This window comes from Oryctolagus cuniculus, chromosome 16 (genome assembly GCF_051225735.1).
Source record: "Oryctolagus cuniculus isolate XC-2025 breed Fujian yellow rabbit chromosome 16, ASM5122573v1, whole genome shotgun sequence".
NCBI classification, from domain to species: domain Eukaryota; kingdom Metazoa; phylum Chordata; class Mammalia; order Lagomorpha; family Leporidae; genus Oryctolagus; species Oryctolagus cuniculus.
This window is the reverse complement of record NC_142882.1, coordinates 2084221-2106065: the sequence shown is the minus strand read 5'-3', so window position 1 is coordinate 2106065 and position 21845 is coordinate 2084221. Positions and strand designations below refer to the sequence as shown.

General features: G+C 70.8%; 1 protein-coding gene across 7 annotated transcripts; it reads right to left on the bottom strand.

The window, feature by feature from the left end:
- Positions 1–1033: 1033 nt before the first annotated feature.
- Positions 1034–20547, bottom strand: UHRF1 (ubiquitin like with PHD and ring finger domains 1). 7 transcript variants are annotated; one of them, XM_070059504.2, is made up of 17 exons: positions 20390–20546; positions 19142–19307; positions 11555–11797; positions 11057–11217; positions 9686–9901; positions 7246–7346; positions 6984–7170; positions 6756–6879; positions 6451–6558; positions 5752–5856; positions 5511–5617; positions 5085–5247; positions 4723–4860; positions 3983–4163; positions 3741–3892; positions 3330–3428; positions 1034–1893 (listed from the first exon to the last, which is right to left on the bottom strand). In XM_070059504.2, exons 2-17 carry the CDS (start codon positions 19292–19294, stop codon positions 1747–1749), a joined length of 2385 nt encoding a protein of 794 aa, XP_069915605.1. In that variant the 5' UTR covers positions 19295–19307; positions 20390–20546; the 3' UTR covers positions 1034–1746. The 7 variants fall into 7 exon arrangements, with proteins under 7 accessions (XP_069915605.1, XP_089172277.1, XP_089172276.1 ...); XM_089316151.1 differs by having other exon boundaries at positions 19142–19304; positions 20390–20522; XM_089316150.1 differs by lacking the exon at positions 20390–20546 and adding an exon at positions 19881–20014 and having other exon boundaries at positions 19142–19304.
- Between the last annotated feature and the right edge of the window lie 1298 nt (positions 20548–21845).

Genomic DNA, 21845 nt, shown 5'->3' with positions numbered 1-21845 from the left:
GAGAGCTCCCGGCTCCTGGCTCTGACCTGGCCCGGCCAGCCCTGGCTGTCATGGCCACCTGGGGAGGACGACCTGTTATCTAACTCCACCCTTCAAATAAGCAATGCGCCCCGACTTCCGCTCACTCAGGCTGGGGGGAGCTCGGTGTCCCACAGCCGGAGACCCCGAGCTCGGGGTGAAGTGACCCAGGTGACCCGGCTCGGGGCAGCCCTGTGAGGCGGGTCCCCCACCTGTCCCCAGCACCCACCCGCCTTGGACAGAGTGGCCGCCCCCAGGCCCGGGCAAGTCAGGGGCTTTGTGTTCCGACAGGACGCGTGTGCTCCCCACAAGCCGCACCGCTGTCCACGCAGGAGGCGGCGGATCGAGGCCATCCCCGACCTTCCGGAATGTTCTGGGGGCCTGGGGCGCTGCCCAGACCTGGCCGCTGCAGCCCTCGGGGAGGTCAGCCAGGGCACAGCTCTCTCCCTGCGTCTTTCAAATGAATTTTTAAAAAATTTTATTTTGGTGCAAAAGAAAAAATGTTAGTCTGTGCGTAACGTTTCCATGAAGTACATTTCCACGCAGTTTCTCAAGACTCTGTTTATTCCCAAAATTTGTGCAGCAAAAACAAACTCGTGTTTCCCGCGGAGCTTGCGAAGCCCCGTGCGCGCTCCGTCCCGGGCCTCGTGCGGCTGTCGGGTCACGCGAGCGGGGTCGGCCGGAGCCCTCGGGGCCACGGTGGGGGCCACGGTGGGGGCCACGGTGGGGGCCACGGAGCTGGGGGGTGGCGGGGGTGGTACAGCCACGCCCACCCCACAGTGGGAGCCAGGCCCGGTGTGGGTGGAGCCCCGGCTGCGGCCTACACCACAGACCACGCCCCCCGCAGGTGTCAGCTCTGCCCCCGCGGACACCGAAGACCCCGCCCCCGCCTCGGATGGCCAGGCCCCGAGCCCCCAGGCCCCCAAGCCCCGCGGGAGGTGCCTCACCGCCCCGCCGCCCCCTCCCCCCCACCCCCACCCCCGCAGAGCCGCAGCGCACGGACGACGCCATCAGATGCGTTTGTGAAAAACGTTTATTCTGAGAATCTAAAACCCGAGTCGAGAACAAGCCCGCGCGCGCAGCTGTGGCCGCTTCACTGTTGCGTTCAGGATCCAGGAAGGCGACGGAGCCCGGGACGGCTCTGCTCCAGTCTGTCGGGTGTGTGACACGTAGCCCTTCTGCTGAGGTATAAGCTGCGAACTTTGGTAACGTTAGAAAGTCAACAAACCACTCCAAAAATATATAAACATGAGGACAACCGACCGAACCGTGAGTTATGCTTCGGGGTACATGTACAGTGACTATAGAGGAATTTCATTTAAAAAAGCGTTCGTAAAAAAACCACGAAAAAGCCTCAATTCTCAACTGCAGAGTTAAAAGCCGACAAACTTGCAACGGTCGCTAAAAGCCTCCGGCCCGGCCCGGCGAGTCCGGCTGGCGTCTGACAATTCAGTGCTAAGAACAGGAGCCGCGTCTTGAGGAGGAGGAGGAAGCGAGGAAGGCACTTGGCGCGGCGCGGCGGCCCGGCGGCACATCCCGTCTCCGACACCTCGCGTCATGGTCTCGTGGCTGAACGGCAGGCTCGACGTTTAAAACAACAGAACTAAACCGGACCAGGACAGTGCGGGCCCACCGCGGCGGCCGGGACGGGGCGCCCGAGGACCGCGGGGCGCGGGGGCGGAAGACGGCGTCTGGAGGCAGCCGCCGGGCCGAGGGCGCAGCCGGCCATCACCGGCCGCTGCCGTAGCCGGGGAAGAGCTGGCTGAGGACGCTCTGCAGCGGCTGGTTCACCTGCATGGCGTAGCCGCGGCCCAGCTCGTAGCGGCAGGCCGGGCAGCTGAACACCTGCGCCCGGAAGGACCTGTCCAGACAGTCCTGCAAGAACAGGGCACGCCGTGAGAGCCGGGACAGCGCCCCCTGGCCAGCGCCGTGCCCTCCGCCGGGCCCCGCCCCCGGACCTCCTGGGAGGACCAGAGCAGCCGCCCCCTGCGCTCGTGCGGAGCAGGTCGGAGGCGGCTCCCGGCTCCGCACACGGTGCCCACGGCAGCGCGGGTGCTCAGTGAGGGCCCAGGGGAGCCCCGTCCAGGGAGCCAGGCGCCGGGGGCAAGGTCGCCCCAGGCCTGGGGAGAAGCCACGTGGAGCCAGAGGCACAGGAATGTGCTCCAGGGACCCGGCCCCACAAGGCCACAGCACGGCCAACGGCCAAGGCCAGCTCCCACCCTCATCTCCCGCGCCTGCCAACCCCGGAACACGCAAGCCCACGGTCCGGACGCCGGCGGGTGGGGAAGAGGCTCAGGCCGACGGCTGGAGTCGGCTCCAGCCCGCAGTGACACGCGACAGCCCAGGGCAGGCGGCCGGGGTCCGGAGGACACTGCATGGTGGCGGCGCACCAGCAGCCACAGAGAGGGGCGAGGCGCCCTCCCCACTCCACAAGCAGGGACTGGGGTCCTAGGACGCTCCTAGGAGGTCCCTGGACCCCTCAGGTCCCCAGACAGGAAGCGGAGTGGGCGCGCCAGGGCTGGGAACCAAACCCCCAGCGACAGAGGCCAGGGCAGATTGGGGGGTGCAGACGCAGTGTCCCCCAATCTCTCAAAGTCCATCCAATGGGGTCACACGGGCCCCCTGACCCGACTGAGGCCTGCCCCGGCCCCCACACTCTGCTCTGCACCCCGGGGATGCCCCCACCCCACACTTCCTGGACTGTCACCCTGTCCCAACTGCAACCCACTGGCTCCCACCTGACCCCCAGCCATCTGGCCAGTGGCTAGGACACTCCTATTCCGTGTCGGGGCGCCCGAGTTCGACCTGGTGACGGCAAGCGGCTGGGTCCCAGCCCCCAGCTGACCTGGCCCACGGGAACTTGCGGGGTGAACCAGGAACGGAAGCTCGCCGACCTCTGGCTAGCAGGGCAGCGTCACGGCCTGAGCCGGCGCAGCGGGTTAAAGCCCCGGCCTACGGTGCCGGCAGCCCACAGGGGCCTCGGCCGCTCCACTTCCCATCCAGCTCCCTGCTGACGTGCCCGGGAGAGCAGCGGTGACGGCCCCCGAGCTGGGGCCCTGGCCCCACGGTAGGAGGACCAGAGGAGGCTCCCAGCCGTTCCGTCCACCCGGGGAGTGACCCAGTGGCTGGACGACCTCTGTCTCTCTCTACTCTGACTCTTGCAAATAAGTAAGTCTTTAAATGTGCACACCCTCGAGGGAGCGGTGATGGCCCAAGCGCTTGAGCGCCTGCAGCCCTGTGGGAGACCCGGATGGAGCTCCCGGCTCCAGCCCAGCCCAGCGCCGGCCGGCCGCTGTCCCAACCCCCCTCACCTTGCACACGTTGTGCTGGCACGTGGTGGTCACAGGCCGGAAGACCAGCTCCTGGCAGCAGATGCACTGGAAGGTCTCCTCCACCTTGCTCAGGAACACCTGCGACCAGGCGGGCCGTCAGCCCCGGCCACGCCCCCGGCCACGCCCCCAGGTGAGGACCAGGCGGGGGCCACGCCCACAGCCCAGGGATGAGCGACCAGGCGGGGGCCACGCCCACGGCCACGCCCCAGGGTGAGGACCAGGCGGGGCCACGCCCCCGGCCACGCCCCAGGGACGAGCGACCAGGCGGGGCCCCCAGGACACCCCGTTCGGCTCGGACTGCTTTCCTGCGAGCTCAGAGCCCCAGACAGGAAGCGGCCGGTGCCCGGGCAGGGTCCCGTGGGGCAAGGCGGCCGCGCAGCCCCCGCTCACCGGGCCGTCCTTGAGCGACTTGAGGACCTCGCCCCACAGCTTGGCGTTGGCCTTGTCCTCGCGGATGAGGCTGCTCTGCTGGGCCGTGAGGCTGTAGGGCTCCACCTTGGTCTTCTTGGCGGCCCGGCCTGGGGTCCCGGCGCTGCCCTGGCCTGGGAGGGGGCAGAGGGTGAGGGGAAGGCCGGGGGGCGGCCGCCGCAGGGGGCGGGGGCAGGGGGCGGGGCCGCTGCAGGAACACCCACCTGCGGGTGCGGGCCCAGGCGCGGGCACTGCCTTCCGCTTCCAGGAGCCCTTGCCCTTGCCCTTGGCCTTCTTGGGCACTTGCTCCTCCTCCGGCTCCTCCTCCGCGGCCGCCGCCACCCTCTTCCTGTTCTCCTTCTCCTTCTCCTTGCTGGCCACGGCTTCCAAGTAGCCCTCTGGATACTGCAAGAGGGGCAGAGGCAGTGAGAGCAGGGGAGGGGGAGGGGCAGGGGAGGGGGAGGGGGAGGGGCAGGGGAGGGGGAGGGGGAGGGGCAGGGGCAGGGGCAGGGGCAGGGGGAGGGGCAGGGCAGTGAGAGCCGGGCCCGGGGCTGCCCGCCTGCTGGCGTGGGCCCCAGAGCCTGCGGTCCCCGCGGTGCCAGGGCTCCCCCTTCCCGGACACAGCAGGCTCTGGTCCCGGCTGGTCCCGCCAGGCTCCATTTGCCCACCACCCACCTCGAGGGCAACAGGGTGACACCCGCACGCCGGCCCCACCAGGAAACCAGGAAACCCCGCCCTCACTAGCAGCCTCAAGTCAAAGGGGACTGAGGGACCCCAGCCCCCCCCGCGCGCCCCTGGGCTAGTGCTCAGTGACAGCCCCGCACCCCCGGGGCAGGCCCAGCGTCTCGGGAACTGAGAGCCGCCATGACAGCGGGGGAGCCCGCTCGCTCCCGGGACTGCAGGGAGGGGGCTGGCGAGGCCCCGCCCTCCCACTGCGCCCCTGCTCCCGCCGCGGGCGCCGCACCTGCATGGTGAGCCCCAGCCTCCGGATGCGGTCCTTGCCCTCCTTGGTCCAGGGCCCCGGCTCGTCGTCGTCCCGCCGCAGGAGGTAGCGCCACACCAGGAAGCCCGACTTGCCCTTCTCCGGCCAGTACTTGACGACCTGGCGGGGGGGGACACACAGCTCGGCTCGGCGTCCGGCACAGGCGGCGGGGCGGGGCGGGGCGGGGCGGGGCGGGGCGGGGCGGGGCAGGACGGGGCGGGGCGGGGCAGGGCGGGGCGGGGCAGGGGCGGGGGCGGGGGCGGGGGCGGGGGCGGGGCGGGGCCAGGGCGGGGCCGGGGCGGGGCCGGGCGGGGGCGGGGCCGGGGCGGGGCCGGGGGGCTCACCTTGTAGATGCCGTCGTAGCGGTTGCCCTCGGCCGGCGCGTACTTGCTGTGTTTCCCGCCCTTGACGTTGCGCACCACCCGCACGGGCTTGCCCGCCCGCCAGTCCTTGGCCTCGGCCCCCTGCTGGTCGTTGATGGGGGCGCTGCAGTTGAGAGCCAGCGCCCTGCGGGGAGAGCGGGTGCAGGTTGGAGCCGCGTCTCCGCCCCCGCCCGGCAGGATCAGGACCTGGACCCGGATCCGCGTGTGCGAGTGAGAGGGCAGGGGCGCGGGGGGGGGGGCCGGGGGGTGGCGCCGACAGCCCCGTTTGGCTCCCGGCTCCGCACACATCTGCAGAGGGAGCCGGCGTGGGGCCCTCTCCCTCCACGGGGCCGGACCCGCCCCCCAGCCTCAGAGGAAGGAGCCGGACCCGGCCGCGGCCCCACAGACCTGTTGGTGTTGGTGAGCTTCTGGTCACACGACTGCTCCGCGGTCCGCTTGTTGCCGGACAGGTCGCGCCCGCCGCTGCCCGTGTACGTGAAGAAATTCCCGTGGTCCTGAAAGGCGGGAGGGCCGCTGAGGCCGCCACGCAGAGCCGGCAGCCGGGGGGGGGGGGGGGGGGGCATGGCCCCGCCAGGACGGCCGCCGCCAAGCGCACACGCTTCCCACGCGGCCGGCACAGCGCACTCACCACGTCGTCCTCGTAGCCGCCGGCCAGCACCAGCGAGTAGGCGCCGTCGTTGCTGCGGCCGTGGATGCCCGCCACGTGCGGCCGGTGGACCCCGGACTCGCTCACCTGCGGCGGCACCGACACGGGACTGGCACCTCCCAGACCGGACCCGCAAGCCGCCCAGGCCCTCCCCCAGCAGGGCCGGCCGCGACCCCACCCTGGGCAGCAGCTGCCCACTCGGGCACGCGGCCCCGCCACCGCACGGGTGACCTGGCTGTGGAGGGAGAGAATCTGACTCTCAAACGAACGGTCAAGAAAACCAACAAACGGCTCTGAGAAGCAGCCAGCCGGCCTGCACCACAGCCCTGTGCCGGCCGCGCGCCTGCACGCCCAGAGCACGTTGTGCGCCACACATGGCACTAGGTCGTGGGAGGAGCCGGGACGGCTGCCAGCGGGAGCCCGAGCGGCACAGCCGAGGCCCGTGTGCCCTCCACAGAGGACCCCGGCAACACCTGGGGCGGCTGGGCCATCACGACCCGGGTGGGAGGGCAGGGGCGCTGCCGTGCAGCCGCGGGCCATGACCACGGCCCCACCCGTGCCCATCAGAGGGCGGCAGCGAGCAGCCCGAGCCCACGACGCGACTGTCCCCAGGAAGGGCGCCCCTCACAGGTCACAGGTCACAGATCACAGGGGTCCCCCGGCCCCGGCAGGCAGCTGTACCTGGACTCGGAAGCGCCACATGGTGCCCACGGGGATCCCGGGGATAGGTCCGTAGTGGTTGGAGGGGACGATGGTGCACTCCTTGGTGCGCCCCACACAGGCCATGCCCTGCACGCAGAGGACACACGGGGGAGTAAGCCCGGGGGAGGGGGCGGGGCGATGCTGGTGGGCGTGGCCGGGGCGGTGTCAGGGGCGGGGCTGGTGGGCGTGGCCGGGGCTGTGCCAGGGTGGGCAGGGCAGGGCCTGGGGCGGGGCGATGCCGGGGTGGGCGGGGCGATGCCGGGGTGGGCGGGGCCGCAGCTCGCCTTGCCCCAGTCCCGCTGCGAGGACGACGTGGCCGACGCCATCTTGGCTTTCTTCTTGCTCTCCTTGAGCCGCTCGCCCGCGCGCACCACCTCGCTGGAGTCGGTCCGGCAGTCGGGGCAGTACCTGCGGGGGCAGGCGGGCACAGGCGGGCTCGCGAGGGCGCGCACGGCGGCGCCCGGCGGCGCGCCCAGCCCGGCCCGGCCCGGCGCGGCCCCGCCCGCGCTCACCACTCGGCCTCGGTGGGGACGGCGCTGAGCGGCGGGCTCAGGCAGTAGATGTGGAAGGCCATGTCGCACTCGTCGCACAGCAGCTGCTTGGCCGGCTCCTCGCGGCCGCCGCACTCGTGGCAGGCGCACACGCGGCACCGCTTGCTGAGGTTGTCCTTGCAGTACTTGCAGGTCGGGCCGCTCTTGCCTGCGCGGGCGGGGGCGTCAGCCGGGCGGCGGCGGAGCCTGCGCCCCCAGCCCCCGCGGCCGGCCCCCCACTCACGCCTCAGGGGGTTCTCCACCACGGGGGTGCCCTCGCCCGGGCGCTCGATCTTGAAGACCTCGTCCACGAAGAGGATGCGGCAGTCGTTGATGGAGCCCTCCCTGCGGACACGCGGGGACGTTGCGGCCGCGCCAAGCCCACCGGGACGCACACCACGGGCTACGCGCGGACACGCGGGGACATTGCGGCCGCGCCAAGCCCACCAGGACGCACACCACGGGCTACGCGGGGACATTGCGGCCGCGCCAAGCCCACTAGAGGCTACGCGCGGACTCCACGTTCGGCGGGCCCCAGACAGGCTGGCGCTACTCCACCTCCCGGGAGCCTCCCGAAGTCGCCTGGGAGAGGCCACTGTGCGCGCGTGGGGGTGGACTCCTGGACAGGAGGGGCAGGAGGGGGAGGACGCCGCCCGGGCAGGAGGGGGACGCCGCCGCCGCTGCTGAGAGTGAACGGTGGAGCAGGGACAGTCAGACACCCCAGGCCCTGCGCACTCCCCGACCGCGGGCCGGGAAGGCGACCAGACCCCCGCGGGCGCAGGGACCCTGCACCCGAGCCATCGGCAGGGCGTGGGCTCCCGGGTTTCCCAGCAGCCACACTGGAAAGCAAACACGGGGGACCGCGTGGGTCGCGAGGGCTCGCCACGAGCACCGTGGGAGAGCCACGAGACCCCGCCCGTTTCACGAGCGTATTTTCAGAGCCCCTCCCTCCAGCCGCGCGCGACTCCGGACAGGACCGGGAGAGGCGCCCCTCCCCTGCGGGATTCCAGGCGCCCTGCCCCGCGTGCCAGCCTCTCAGCACTGTCAGCTCCCACAGGGCGCGGGCAGGGCGGGACCAACTCGGGCCAGCTCACAGTGTGGTCAAGCCCACGGCCACGCGCGCCATGGAGGGGCTCGGTCGGCAGGGGCGGCTCCCACCTGGCCGCAGGCACACGGGGACGCCACCCTGGGGGTGTGGGGCCCGACGGCTCCGACCCCAATCCGGCTCCCTGCTCACGCGCCTGGGAAGGTGGCACAGGACGGCCGAGTGCGCAGGCCACCGCCGCCCCCCTGGGAGCCCCAGGCTCCCGGCCTCCCTGGCCCCACTGCTGGGGCCATCTGAGGAGTGAGCCAGCACCAGTGGACGGGAGAGTCCGCGCGAGTCACTCTGCCTTTCACATCAACACCCTCCCAGGGCTCAGAGAAACCCAGGCACCAGAGGGCAGACCGAGGCTCCCCCAAGACACCGCGACACAGGCGGCAGCAGGGCGGAGGGAGGCCCACGGCGCGTGCTCACAGGGCACCGCCCAAGTCCCGGCTGCTGCGCTTCCCATCCAGCTCCCGGCTGTGTCCTGGGAGGGCAGTGGACGATGGCCCAAGTCCTTGGGCCCTGCACCTGTGGGGGAGACCCGGATGGAGCTCCTGGCTCCGGATCAGCCCAGCTCCGGCCGTTGCGGCCCCCGCTGTGGTGGAATGAGACGGGCCACGCCAAGATGGCTGCTGGCAAGCGAATCGACAGCCACACCCCACTGAGGCCTCTGGACCCTGGCCGGACACCTGGGGAACCCATGACCCAGAGAGGGACAGAGGCTGACCCAGCGTCACAGCACATGCCACGGCCGTGCGCGGGAGCGGTGACCCGACCCACGCAGTCAGAGGCGGGTGGCCTGCACCAGCGCCAGGCCAGCAGGGACGTCCCGGCAGCGCTGCCAAGCCGAGACCGACCCAGACGCCGCCGCAGCTTCCTCCCTGTCCCGCTGCCCACCCTCCCTGCCCCGCTCCGCGGCCAGCATCCCTAACTCTCAAGACGTCACTTCCGGGGGGGACCCCTCCAACGGCTCCCCCCAACAGCAGCTGACCACCAACTCCCACGAGAGCAAGCCAGGGCCGGGGCCGCCCGCTCTCGCCTGCCTTCCAGGCCAGGACGGCACCAGGAGCGCCCCGCCCTGCCCACGCCACGCCTGGGACACTGGTGCCGGACACACATAGGGAGCCTAGTGGAATCTCGCTGACACTCCAACACACGTGCTGCTCAGACAGACCCGGGACGGGGCCTGCAGGGTCCACTCCCGGAGGTCCCTGGAGTCCTGAGACAGGAAGTGGAGTGGGGGGCGGAGCCAGGTTTCCCAGGAGTCTCGGCTCTGGAGCGTTGCACAGCCACAGCCACGGGAAAGCGCCGAGTGTCACTAAACCCCACAGAACCGACTCATCCCAGCGGCCGACTCCTGGTGCAGCCGTGGGAAAAGGTTAACCAACCGCCGTGGCCGGGGCCGGAGCTGGCTTGTGCGGGCACCAGGCTGCGACGCGAGCCGTGGCCTGCGTTGGGGCACGGCACGCTCCTGCGAGGCACCAGTGACAGTGACGCTGCCAGCGTGTGGCCTTGGTCCTTCCCGGGGCGGGGCCTGGCCGACCTCACCAGCCAGCCACGGGGGGGGGGGGGGGGGGGAAGGCGTGCCGCGGCTCACCCGATCACCACGTTGGCGTACAGCTCCCTCGCCGTCCTGGTCTCCCGCTTCCGGGACACCTCGGCGTCGTACCAGAAGCCGCGCTCCTTGGGGTTGTCGGGGTTGTAGTTGAGCATGACCACCTGGCCCACGGCCAGGTCCTGCCACTTGATGATGGTGCGGGCGCGCGCACGGACGTCCCGCGAGCTCATCTGGACCACGCCGTTCTCCGGGTAGCTGGCGGGAAAAGCCCGCGCTCAGAGCCCACGGCCACGGCAGGCTGGGGGCCCCCACCCAGACCCCAGGTCAGCCGGTGCGGACGAGGGCACACGGGCGCGGCGACAGCCATGAGTCGGAGCGGGAGCCCCCAACTCTGGCGTCCTGGCCCCGGCGGCGGGGTCGCGGCAGGGGGGGCCCTGCTCCAACGTGATTGCCCCTTTCCAACAACAGGACGGCCACAGCAGTCAGCACCGTGGCACAGCGGGTCAAGCCACCGCCGGGGATGCCGGCATCCCTCACGGTGCTTGTTCGGGTCCCGGCTGCTCCACTTCCGACCCGGCTCTATTAACGGGTCTGGGAAGGCAGAAGTACATGGGCCCCTGGTCTACGGCCACACCACCCTGAACGCGCCCGGTCTCCTCTGATCTCGGGAGCTAAGCAGGGTCGGGCCTGGTTCGTACTTGGATGGCAGAAGTACATGGGCCCCGGGCACGCAGGAGGGAGACCCGGAGGATGAGGGGCCCAGGCCGCAGGGGTGGGGAACTGGACAGCAGGCGCTCCTGGACCCCCAGCCACGCCCAAAGCGGGCACGCGGCAGGGCAGCTAAGCCAACAGGCGCATCCCGTCAGCAGCTCTGGGGCTGGGGGCTCCCCGCTCCCTGTAGGCAGACTGCGGGGCGTCACAGGGTTCCCGCCAAGGCCACACAGGACGCTAAGGGCTCGGGAGGGCTCTGTGCCGACGGCACGGCTTCGGCCAAGCTGACCTGCCCGTGAAGTTGGATTCAGACAGCCGCGGGGTCACAGCTGGCCCCCAGGAGGTAGCCTGCTATCCCCGGAGGACATGGACCTCACTCAAGCCCTCTCCCCGCGGGGTTCACAGAGCGGAGCCTACACTGTACCAGAGGCCTCTCAGCAGAAGGGCCGGCCCAGGTCCCCCTGCCCCCGCCCTGTGCTGGAGACGGGGCTCTGGGCAGGCGGGAGGGGCCAAGGTCCCGGGGGTGGGGCGACACACACAGCTCAGGGCAGGCAGGAGGGTCTGAGGTCCCAGGGGCAGGGCGACACACACAGCTGGGGCAGGCAGGAGGGGCCAAGGTCCCAGGGGCAGGGCGACACACACAGCTGGGGCAGGCGGGAGGGGCCGAGGTCCCGGGTGCGGGGCCCCGTCTGCACTCACTCGTCATATTTCACGTGGTAGATCACGTCCTCCTCTGGGAGGGGGCTGGCCGTGGAGCTGCAGGGCGCGTCCCGGGACTGGGCCGGCCTCGTCACCCGGACCACCTGCGCCTCAAACCACGCCCCCATGCTTGTGTCCCGGGCGTCCACGTACTCGTTGACCTGCGGGGACGGGAGCTGCCATCAGGGCGCGGGTGCGCCTCCCAGGCCGGCCAAAGCCTGGGCACGTCTCTGGGCGCTGCAGGGGGTGCAGTAGCAGCCCCGGCCCCACCCACTCCGGGGCCAGGAGCAGCCCCCCACCCCGGGACCAGAGCCCGCAGGGGCCGGCAGCAGGCCAGAGCCGCCGGCCGTCCAGGGAAGCTGGACGCTGCGATTCCCCGCGAGGTCTGCCGGTCTCGGACTCGGGCAGTGAATTCCGACAGGCCGCGGGCACGGCGAGGCCCTGCCGTGGGACGAGGGAGCCCCGGGAGCCCGCCAGGGACGACAGACGCGGCCTCACCTTGTACAGCCCCAGCTCGGTCTCGTCCCACATGTCCTCGTCGGCCTTGCCGTCCCCCCCGTCCCCCTCGGCGGCCGCCTCGCCCGACTCGCTCTGGCCCAGGCAGCAGCCGGAGTCGGTGTCCGACAGCTCCGAGTCCCGCTCCTTGGCGCTGGGCGGCAGCGCCAGGCTCTGGCGCGCCAGCAGCTGGATGGTGTCGTTCAACCGCACGTCGTAGTCAAAGAGGGTGTGGCCGTCCTCCATCTGCGGGGGCGGGGGCGCGGGGGCCAGGTGAGCCCAGCAGACACAGGCAGGACACCTCCCGTCGCTGGCTCACTCCCCAAAGAGCAGCGAGGGCCGGGGCCGGGCCTGGCTGAAGCTGGAAGCCAGGAGCCCCCCCCCCCCTCCGCCGCCCGCACGGCTAACAGGGCCGTCCTTGGCCGCCTTCTCGGGCATTTTAAGCAGCATCTGGGTGGGTGCGGAGCAGCCGGGACCCCAGCAGAGCTCCGGCACCCAATGCCGGCCGCGTGGGCAGTGACCGCACGCTGCACTGTAGCCCCGGCCCCGCGGCAACCCCCACCCCCGAGAACGCCACGGACTCCCAGCCAAGGGCGACCTGTGTCTGGGCACTCCGGGCGATGCTGCCCCACCCGGCAGAGCCCAGGACAGGCCGAGCAGGGATGGACCCGGCTGTGCAGGCCAGGGGCTGCGGCTCCCTTGGTTCACCAGCTCCCGCCACAGGGCTCCGGCTCGGTCCTACCCCAGGGGGGCCTCTGACCCTGGGGTCCCCCCCTCCCTCCTACCTCCCCAGCAGGCTCTCCAAGCAGTGTCTGCGCTGCCTGTGGACCAGGCGGGGCCAGCACCACGGCACAGCAGTCAAGCTGCTGCCCGGGATGCCATGTGGGTGCCGGTTCAAGACCCACCTGCTCCACTTCCCATCCAGCTCCCTGCTGTGGCCTGGGAAGGCAGCAGGCGATGGCCCAAGTCCCTGGGCCCCTGCACCCGGGAGACCTGAACCAGCTCTGGGCTCCCGGCTCCAGCCAGGCACAGCCCTGCCACTGTGACCGTTCGGTGAGTGGACCAGCAGATGGAATGTCCGTCTCCCCCTCTGCCTCTCCCAGCAGCTCTGTAATTCTTCCCAACAAGCAAAAATACTTTCAAAACAAAAGCGGCTCTTAGCCAGCAGCCTTGGGGTAATCTCCCGTAGCTGTCCCCACTCGACCTAACAGAATGCCAAGGAGGCGTCTGGTTCCAGACCCACCTCCACCCCACCCCCGCCCAGGGTCCAACAACGCCCCGTTCCTGCGCCTCGTCCAGCCCCGCCCACTCCATGCCAGGGTCCAGGGGGCAACAAGGAAAGGGAGAAGGGAACACAGGTCAGCTTCCCTCCCAGGGCCAGTCCCACTGCTATTAGTATGCAAATAGCACCTGGGGTCACGGCCAAGCCAAAGCCCAAAGCCTAGGGGGACGCTGAGCCCTCAGGCAAAGAATCGTACTTGAACTCAGCACCGCCCCTCCCCCTAGATAAGGGCTCTCAGGCCTGCCCCACCCCCCACCCCCGCTGTTCACCTCCAAGGCCCAGCACTGCCCAGGTGGCACTGGGGGCCACACCTGGCCCTCCCACAGGGTGGGAGGGGGAAACCACCTGCCAGTGGGTGGAGTGGGGGGAGCCAGGGGAGGGGGGACAGGTCCACCAGCATCGTCCTCCACAACCACAGCAAGCAGGCGTGGGCGCGCCGCAGCGTGGGGACCCGGGACATCAGGGCAGGGACACACACACCACAAGCCAGAGCGTGGCATGCCGCGGCAGGAAACACCAGAGCGGCGGAATCCAGGCGGAGGCGTGGTCTAACGGTGCCAGCCGGCGGCACAGGAACTTCTAGGGGGCTGTGGTGACGGCTGTGCAGCCTGAAGACGCCCAAAACCACGGAGCCACGTCCCGAGGCTTCACCAGGTGGCACGCGCCACGTCTTACAAAGGGCACGAGGCCAGTCTAGGAAGGCCGCACACCGCAGGATCCCAGCGCCACCCGTGACCCTAGTGGCCGCGGGCTTCGGTGACAAGGACGTCGCGGACCGGCGCCGAGAACCCGCACTGCTCCAGAAGAGGGACAGCAGTGTCCCCCGAGCGGTGGGGACGAGGACACCCACAGGCGGGGCTCGCACCACAGTCGGGCACAGGGTCCTGCTGACACCGGGCACGTGGGGCACCCCCACCCGACAGCACAGAGGCCGCGCTCACAGCAGGGGCTATCGAAGACAAACAGCTGCGGGGCGGAGCGGGCAGGGTTATCACACAGCCTCAGGCGGCAGGGACAGTCCAGGGGAGACGCGGGAGCCCAGCGGGGGGCAGCCAGCAGGTGGCTGGGGGCGGGCCCACAGGCCAAACCACAGACCAGCAGGAGTGCGGCAGGAGCCAGGGAGGCAGCTGGGTCTGTCGGCGGGCAGGGGGACAGGACAGAGGCCGGAGAGCAGGCCAGAGCGGAGCTCACGGGCAGGCAGCGGCGACCAGGACCGGCAGCCAGTGGGTGCAGGTGCAGAGGTCAACAGTGCAGTCTCAAGGAGGGCCTGTGGCCAGGCCTGGCCGGCGGCACAACTGCAGGGACCAGGGGACGGGGCCCCCTCCCCCGTGTCGCTGGGGCAGCCCCATGAGCACCAGTGCAGCCCCTCCCAGCTGTGAACCTATCAGAGGCCCAGGACGGACCCCTAGAGGGGCACAGAGAGGGCAGGACGCGGCCAAGCTGTCAGGCCACTTCCCGATGCTGCTTCTGGAACCTTCCAGGAGGGTCCCTGGGTGGCAAGAGCCGCCTGCCCGGCCGCTGCGCTGAGCAGAGTCCCGGGAGCAGGAGGGAGAGGCCAGGCTGCGAGCCAGCAGGTGCGGGCGGAACGCTCTAGGTCCAGGCCGGTCCCTACCGACACACCCAGGCCCGGCAGGAGGCTCAGGACGTTAGCAGAAGCTGCACACCCTGATGTGCCTAAAGACGAAGCCTAGGCCCAGCGCTGCGGCACAGCGGGCTAAGCCATACCCACCAGGGCCAGTTCGAGTCCCGACTGCTCCACTTCCCATCCAGCTCCCTGCTGTGGCCTGGGACAGCAGCAGAGGACGGCCCGAGTGCCTGGGCCCCTGCACCCGCGTGGGAGACCCGGAAGCAGCTCCTGGCTCCAGCCTGGCCCAGCCCTGGCCATGGCAGCCACGTGGGGCGTGACCCAGCAGGCGGAAGCTCGGTCTCCCTTTGTTAGAAGGCAGTTACAGAGAGTGTGGGAGAGGCAGAGGTGTTCCGTCTGCAGGTTCACTCCCTGAACGGCCGCAACACCGGAGCCGGAGCTGAGCCAGGCTCAAGCCAGGCGCTCCGTCCGGGTCTCCCACGCGGGTGCAGGGGCCGGGCGCTGGGCCACCTAACGCTGCCTTCCCAGGCGCCCCAGACGTGAGCTGGACGGGAAGCCGAGCAGCCGGGACTGGAACCCGCGCCCGTACGGGAAGCCGGCGGCGCTACGCGATGGCGCTCCTGGCCCCCGGCTTCGGCCTGGCCCAGCCCCGCTGCTGCAGGCGTTTGGGGCGTGAACCAGGTGTGAGCTCTGCCTCCCTCTCCAATCTTTTGTTTGAAAAACAAACAATTACAGCTGTAACTCAAATCCTACCACTCTACCTGGAAGGGGCGACTTAGCCTAACACCCGCCCGGCACAGCAGGCCCTGGTCCGCAGGGCACACGTCCCGGGACCCCCAGGGCACGCTTTTGTCCCCTACCTACAAACCTGTGCCACGGGTAGTGGGCAGCTTAGGCACGGTAAGACGTGAACAAAGCCCGCAGTACCACAGCCACTGTCCCGAGAGCCAGGCCCCCGCCCAACGCGCGCACTCCCGGTGCTGAGCGCGCATGCCGGCCGGTAACAGCCCCTGCCTGCGACCGGACCCCGCACACTCCCCGTGCTGCCCTTTAAACACCTCCATATACACGGCCGACGCGCGGCAGCCTTGGACAAACCAAGACGCATCAGACTGCACCCGGACCACAGAGCTCACAGGAAGCCGTCAAGGGAAGAACAAAGCACGCAGACGTGGAGGCTCGGGGACGCTCGCGTCACGCGGTCCCGGGCAGAGCCGCACGTCCCAACACCCGGGGGACTGCAGCCAACTGCCAGGTAAACTGAGGCCACGGCGGGATCCACAGGGCCCCTAGCTGTGCACACGGGCACGTTGTGCCAAACACCAAACCCAGTGGCCGGCGCTGCGGGGTAGTGGGTAGAGCGGCCGCAGGCAGCGCCAGCACCCACACAGGCGCAGGTTCGAGTCCCGGCAGCGCCACTTCCGGTCCAGCTCCCTGCTAATGTGTCTGGGAGAGCAGCAGAGGACGGCCCAAGTGCCTGGGCCCCTGCACCCGCGTGGGAGGCCAGGCAGAAGCCCCTGGCTCCAGGCTGACCCAGCTCCAGCCTTCACAGCTGTTTGGGGAGTGAACCAATGGACAGAAAATCTCTCTGCCTCTCTATAATTCCACCTTTCAAGCAAACAAATCTTTGCAAAAAAAAAAAAAAAAAAGGCAACCTGCCTCCACACGCCGGGCCACCGGGCCGGCGCTGGGACGGCTCCCACCCACTCCTAGGCGCCTCCCAGGATGCCAGGCGCCGCTCACAGGCGGGCCGTCGGTGCCAGCGGGCTCAGACACGGCGCTGGGCCTGTGTCCCTCTTCCTGGTGCCACTGTCCCGTCCCAGCCTGGCAGGAAGAGCTGAGGCCACCCGAGGTGTCCAGACAGCCGGGCGGACAGCCGGGCAGGAGGCGGAGCAGACAGCACCGTCTCCCCCGGACAGGACGAGCCCCGGCGGCATCGGAGCCCACTCAGGCCTCAGGGCTGCGTTTCAGCTCGGCGGCGCCCCAACAGCCACGATGACGCCGACGGCTGCGGCCTCGCCAGGGCGCGGTGGGGCGCACACGCCGTACCCCCAGGCTGCCGTTTCCGGCCACGTCCACCCCTCAGCCACCAGCCCTCTACGGCAGCCGCGTCCACGGAGGCTCTCGGGGACCCGCGTCACGCGGACAGCAAACACCCGCCCCCGGGACTTGTTCCAGCACATTCCATGGCAGGGTGGGGACACGGGGTCCGGCGGCACCTGCGGCAGCTGACCATTCTGGCCTGCGCCGGCTTTTGGCAGTAAAGCTAGACCGACGGGGCCAGCGTGTGGCACAGCGAGGAAAGCCGGCGCCTGCAGCCCCGGCTTCCCGCGTGGGCGTGGGTTCGAGTCCCGGCTGCTCCACTTCCGATGCAGCTCCCTGCCAACACACCCGGGAGAGCAGCAGAGGGCGGCCCGAGTCCCTGGGCCCCCGCACCCACATGGCAGACCCAGGGGAAGGCCCCGGCTCCTGGCTCCGGCCTGGCCCAGCCCTGGCCACTAAGGCATTCGGGAGTCAAACAGCCGATGGGAGATCGCTCCCTCCCTAACACCACCTTTCAACTACATAAATCCTAAAAACCAGGCGACCCGGCCACGCCCACTCAGGCTCAGATGGCCTCTGGCTGGAGACCCTGGGGGCGAGGGGGCCGGCAGGGACCCCACCTCCCCCGCATCGGCGCCGTGACCTATGGCCCCAGCCAGGCCGCCCCAGGCCTCCGCTGCAGCTCACTTACAGGCTGGCCATCGCCGGCCCCACACGTCAACCTCACCCTGGGCCCACACGGCTGGGGGGCCCTGGCATGCGGGGGGGGGCCTCCACTCCGCACCCTGCAGTGCCCAGAGGACTCTGACTCCAGGGTCCGTGCAGAGTCGCAGAGACCCTGACCCGGGGACTTCTCGGCCGTCTCTTCCGAGCTGGGCACGGAGCTCGGCCTGCCCGCCCTCCCCGCGCTGCCCTGGGCGGGCCCGGTCAGCCACCAGCGCCCCGCCGGCACACACTCGGTGGTGGGGGCACTTGGGCAATTCTGGAAGGCCCAGAACACCGTGCTTAGCGTGGCAGAGGCGCCACGTTGACAGCCATTGTTATTTTACGGTGGCCGCAAGGGAAAAAAGCGACCAAGCCGCAGCCGTCTCCCGGGCCGGGCCGGGCCGGGCCGGGCCGGCGGCCCTAAGGCCCTTCCCCCACCGCCCGCTCACGTTTCCGCCCCATTCAGCCCACAGGAGACCCCCGGCCACCCTCCCGCGGCTGAGCCGGCTGCACTCCTGAGACAAAGGGGCTCGGCGCTCCGTGAACACGGCCCACGGGCGCCCCCTGGGCGTCAGGGCGCTGGCACGCCATCCACGCGCGGAGCCCCTGCCAGCCACGCGCCCCTCCCGGAGCCGAGCTGCACGGGGGGCGCCGACCCCGCTCCACGCCCGGCGTCTGCACACCGCTAGGAAGACTCCGCGGCCGGGTTCGAGTCCCAGCTCTGCCTCCTGAGCCCACCAGCAACAAGACAGAGCTGGGTAGAGGTCCCGCCACCCCCCGCCCCGGCCGCCTGGGGCCCCCCAGCGCTGGGGCCGCGCGACTCCTCTCCCCAGCCGCCTCTCTCCACGGCACAAAGTGTTTGGAAAACCTTTCGAGTGATCCATCAAGTGTGTCTACCTCACTACACGACGGCACAGAACCTCACAGGGACCCCTGGCTGGAAGCGGGAGAGCGGGGGCGGGCTGCTGTCTGTCACTCACCCCAGTGCATCCTGGGGAAGAGGGTCGCCAGCAGCCGCCGGCCGCGTCGCAAGCCCGGCCGCACACTGCCACGGCACGGCCACGTGCGGACGAGTGCGCGCCCACGGCTCCTTCAGCTCGGCCGCACGCCGAAGAGCCAACGTCCAAAGGCCGACGCGGGGCCTGGCACGGAGCAGGCCCCGGGAACACGGGCTGAGCGGGCTTCAGGCTCCCGGCCGCGGCCAGCACACCGTCCTCGGGAACTCTGGGAAGCCGGGGCCTGGACGGAACCGACGGCCACCGTGGCACAGAGCGTCGGTGCCACGGGGGAGCCGGAGCCGAGGGGCCCGCGCCGTCTCCAGGGCAGCCCCTCACTCACGCCGGCCCCCGGGACACAGGCTCCGAGGGTCGGCCGGGGCCGGGCCAGCCCGAGGACCTGCATCCTCGCGTGTGGCTCCCGGCGAGCCGAGCACGCCCCGGCCACGCGCATGGCGTGTTTCCCGGCAAGACAGCAGGTGGCAGCAGCACCCAGCTCAACACGGCGACAACAAAAGTGCGGCACTCGCAGCCTGGCCACGACTTCTGCTGGGGTCCCGGGAGAGCCGGCGGCCGGGCCGGGCTCACGGGCGCCAGTCCTCCCGTGGCGGTACTCCCCCCGCGCCCGGGGAGCCCACTCGGGAAGCAGAGCCGCCCGGGCCGACAGGAGAAGCGCGCTAAGTGCGGGCAGCTGGGCTTGAGCGCAGCCCCCAGCCTTATTTCTAGAGCTCGGCGGGGCCTGCGGGCACGGGGCGCAGGCGGGGCCTCCGGGGCAGGCGTCCAGGGAAGCCCGGCCCAGCCCTCGGCCGGCCACCTCCAACTTCTTTCCCTAGAAACGAGTCCAAGGGGCGTTCTGCAAGGGGCAGGGGTGGGCGCGCCGGCCGGGGTCGCCCGCCAGCCCCGCCTTTGTTCTGAGACTTCTCCTTCCGGGACCGCCAGGGCCGGGGGCCGGGGCCAGAACAAAGGTGGGGCGGGCCTACCTGCTTGCCCCGGTAGAACAGCCGCTGCAGGCCCGGCTCCACGTGGAATAGCTCCTGGATCTTCCGCCGCAGCTCCTCCACCTTGGTCAGCCTGGACAGCGAGTCCACCGTGTGGCTCTCCTTACCGTCCATGGTTCGCACTTGGACCCACATGGTGCCGGTGCTGCTGGGGGGGGGGGGAGGCAAGGCCCGCAGGTCAGCTTCCGGCGGCCGACAGGGGCCTTAGGGGCTGGGGGAGGGTCCGGGCCCCGAGGGGCCCGCACGTGGACCGCGGGCAGCGCCAGGCAGGGCGAATTAAGGACGCGATGGCCCCACGCGCACCAAGTGCGGAGAATTGAAGGCAATCAAAGACGCGCGCGCAAAGGGTCTCGGACCTCCGGGGTCCACCCACCGCCCCCTCCCCAGGGGCAAACACCCGTGTCCAGGGCAGGCCCGACGTCCCCGCCCAGGGCGCGCAGCCGGCGGTTCGTTCGTTCATTCATTCATTCATTCATGCACACGGAAGAGGGAGTCCCAAAGTCCCGCGCGGGCCGGAACTTCGAGAAGTCCCGGGGGAGGAACTCAGCCCAGCGCGCCACGGGCTCGGCGGGACCCCCCCCCACGCGAGACTCGGGACCCCCGCAGGGTCCGGAGCCCCGGCCGGGCCCCCCGCGCGCGTGCGCGACGCGGCCGGCCCCGCGGTGGCCATGGCAACCGGCCGCCCCGTCCCGGCCGTCCCCGAGCGCGCCCAGCGACTCACCTCGACCCCGAAGCGGCTCGCGCTCCCCGGCCCCGCAGACCCACGTCCCTGAAATCCTTCCCGCGCGGGTCGCGCCAGCCAACCCACGCCCACCGCCGCCTCAGCCGCGCCGCCGCCGGGACCGACCGAGGGGCCCCCGCTCGCCAAATCCCGCCCCTTCACTGCAGCCGCCCCTCTTATTGGCTCCGCAGGGCCCGGCCGCCCCGCCCCGCTCGCTCCCCATTGGCCCGGACGCGCCCGGGGAACTCAGGGCGCGCGAAATCAGGCTCGGGCGCGACAATTGAATCGCGGGGCTCCCCGCGCGCAGGCGCGGAGCCTGACATCCTCCCCCGCGGCTCGCCGGGCCCTCCCCCACCCAGCCCTGAGCGACCCCCGCCGGGCGCCGGGGACGAACGAGCCGGGGCCGCAGCGGGTGGGGAGGGCGACTCCCGGTCGCCCCGGGGCCGGCTGCGGGGCCGCGCTCGAAAGTTCCTCCCAGTGGGCGCGCGCGGCCCCGCTGGCACCCTCACCTCTCCGGCCGCCGCGATCGGCTCTGCCCGGCTGCAAGTGGCGATGGGGCCGCGTGCGTGGCCCGGACCCCTGCGTGCGCCCCCCGAGCGCTGCCCGCCGCGGTGCCAGCTGCTCTGATTTTTTTCCCGCGAAAACTCGGCGTTTGGGAGTTGCGGGGCCCGCGGGAGGCCGTGCCGGGGGCGGGCGCCTGCCTCCTGATTGGCCGCGGCAGTGGCGGGAAGCGAGAAAGGGGGTGGGGGGCGCCCCCGCCTCTGTCCACTTCCCCCGCTCTCCGCCCCGCGCGGGCCACGGCCCCGCCCAGCGTGCAAGGGAGCCCGGGTGGCGGAACTTGGGCTCCGCACCCCACGCGTGCCCTATAGGGGACCCCCGCGGGGGCAGGGCCCCTGCCTCGGGTGCGGACCCCCTGGCCTCTCACGTCTGGTTCCCGCGACCTCCTCGCGGGGACACGCACTGACCAGTAGGGCTGAGAAGGCCGGACTCAGTGTCTAGACCCTCGGGGGGAGGAGATGCGGGGTCCCCAGGAGCCGGATTGCACCCCGAGGCCCCGCTCGCTCACCCTCACCTCAGGGCCCCAGCTCTCCCCACCCGCAGGGTTTGGTCACCGGTTTTTCCCGCCTAGTTTTCCCGCCTTCTCGGGCTGTCCAGGCGGGCAGGGCTGCCCTGCCCCCTCCGCCCTGCCTTCTCCACTCTGGCCAGTCTTGGCGGGCACACAAGTGACCGGCCCTGGGCACCCCCCTCCCAGGTTAATGGATGGGATGCACAGAGCTGGGGGCATGGGGTGGGGGCCGCCACACCTGGGCTGCTGGTTCCCAGCAGGTCCACTCCGGCCTGAGATAAGCGAGAAATGAGGAACAAAAGCAGATTATTGCGATAATACAAAAGCCGCCGGCGGAGGAGGGAGGGGACCGGGCTGGGGCGACGGCGGTGGGCTCCCAGGACAGAGGGTGCAGGGGGCCGGGGAGGGCCGCGGGTGACCTGCCACCGGGCAGCCTGGCGTGTTCTGGGAAGCAGTGAGCAGCACCGGGGGCCATCACGGCTTTCTCCACACTGCAGAGCCGCCCCCTTTATTTCTCGGGGCTGGGGGGGGCTCCTGCTGTTTCCCCGTGTGGTCCCCAGAGATGGCCCCGTCCTAGCCTCTGGAGTGGGGACTGTGGCCCCTTCTCCCAGTCCAAGGGGCTTTGCAGGTACACTGGGGGGGGGGGGATTTCGAGGCAACCAGGTGAGCCCGGGGTCATCAGAAAGGTTCTGACAGGTGGAGCGGGGAGTGGGCGAAGAGACCGGAAGCAGGTTCTCCCGCCCCTGCGTTTTGGACTTGTGGCCCACAAGGTCATGCTGGTGTGACCTCCCGAGCCACTTTGCACACGTGCGGCCACTTGGCAGGCAGCAGGAGGAGCCCGTCCCCTTGCGGACCGGAAGCCCGCCTGCCCCTGCGGCCTCCCGCTTCAGAGAGACCCC

Coding starts and splice junctions, on each gene's coding strand:
- UHRF1 (XM_070059503.2), bottom strand. CDS start 19,294: ATGTGGGTCCAAGTGCGAACCATGGACGGTAAGGAGAGCCACACGGTG. Junction 4,861..5,084: donor GCTACGACGGCATCTACAAG/GTGAGCCCCCCG, acceptor CCCCCCCGCCAG/GTCGTCAAGTACTGGCCGGA. Junction 3,893..3,982: donor GCCTGGGCCCGCACCCGCAG/GTGGGTGTTCCT, acceptor GCCCCCTCCCAG/GCCAGGGCAGCGCCGGGACC.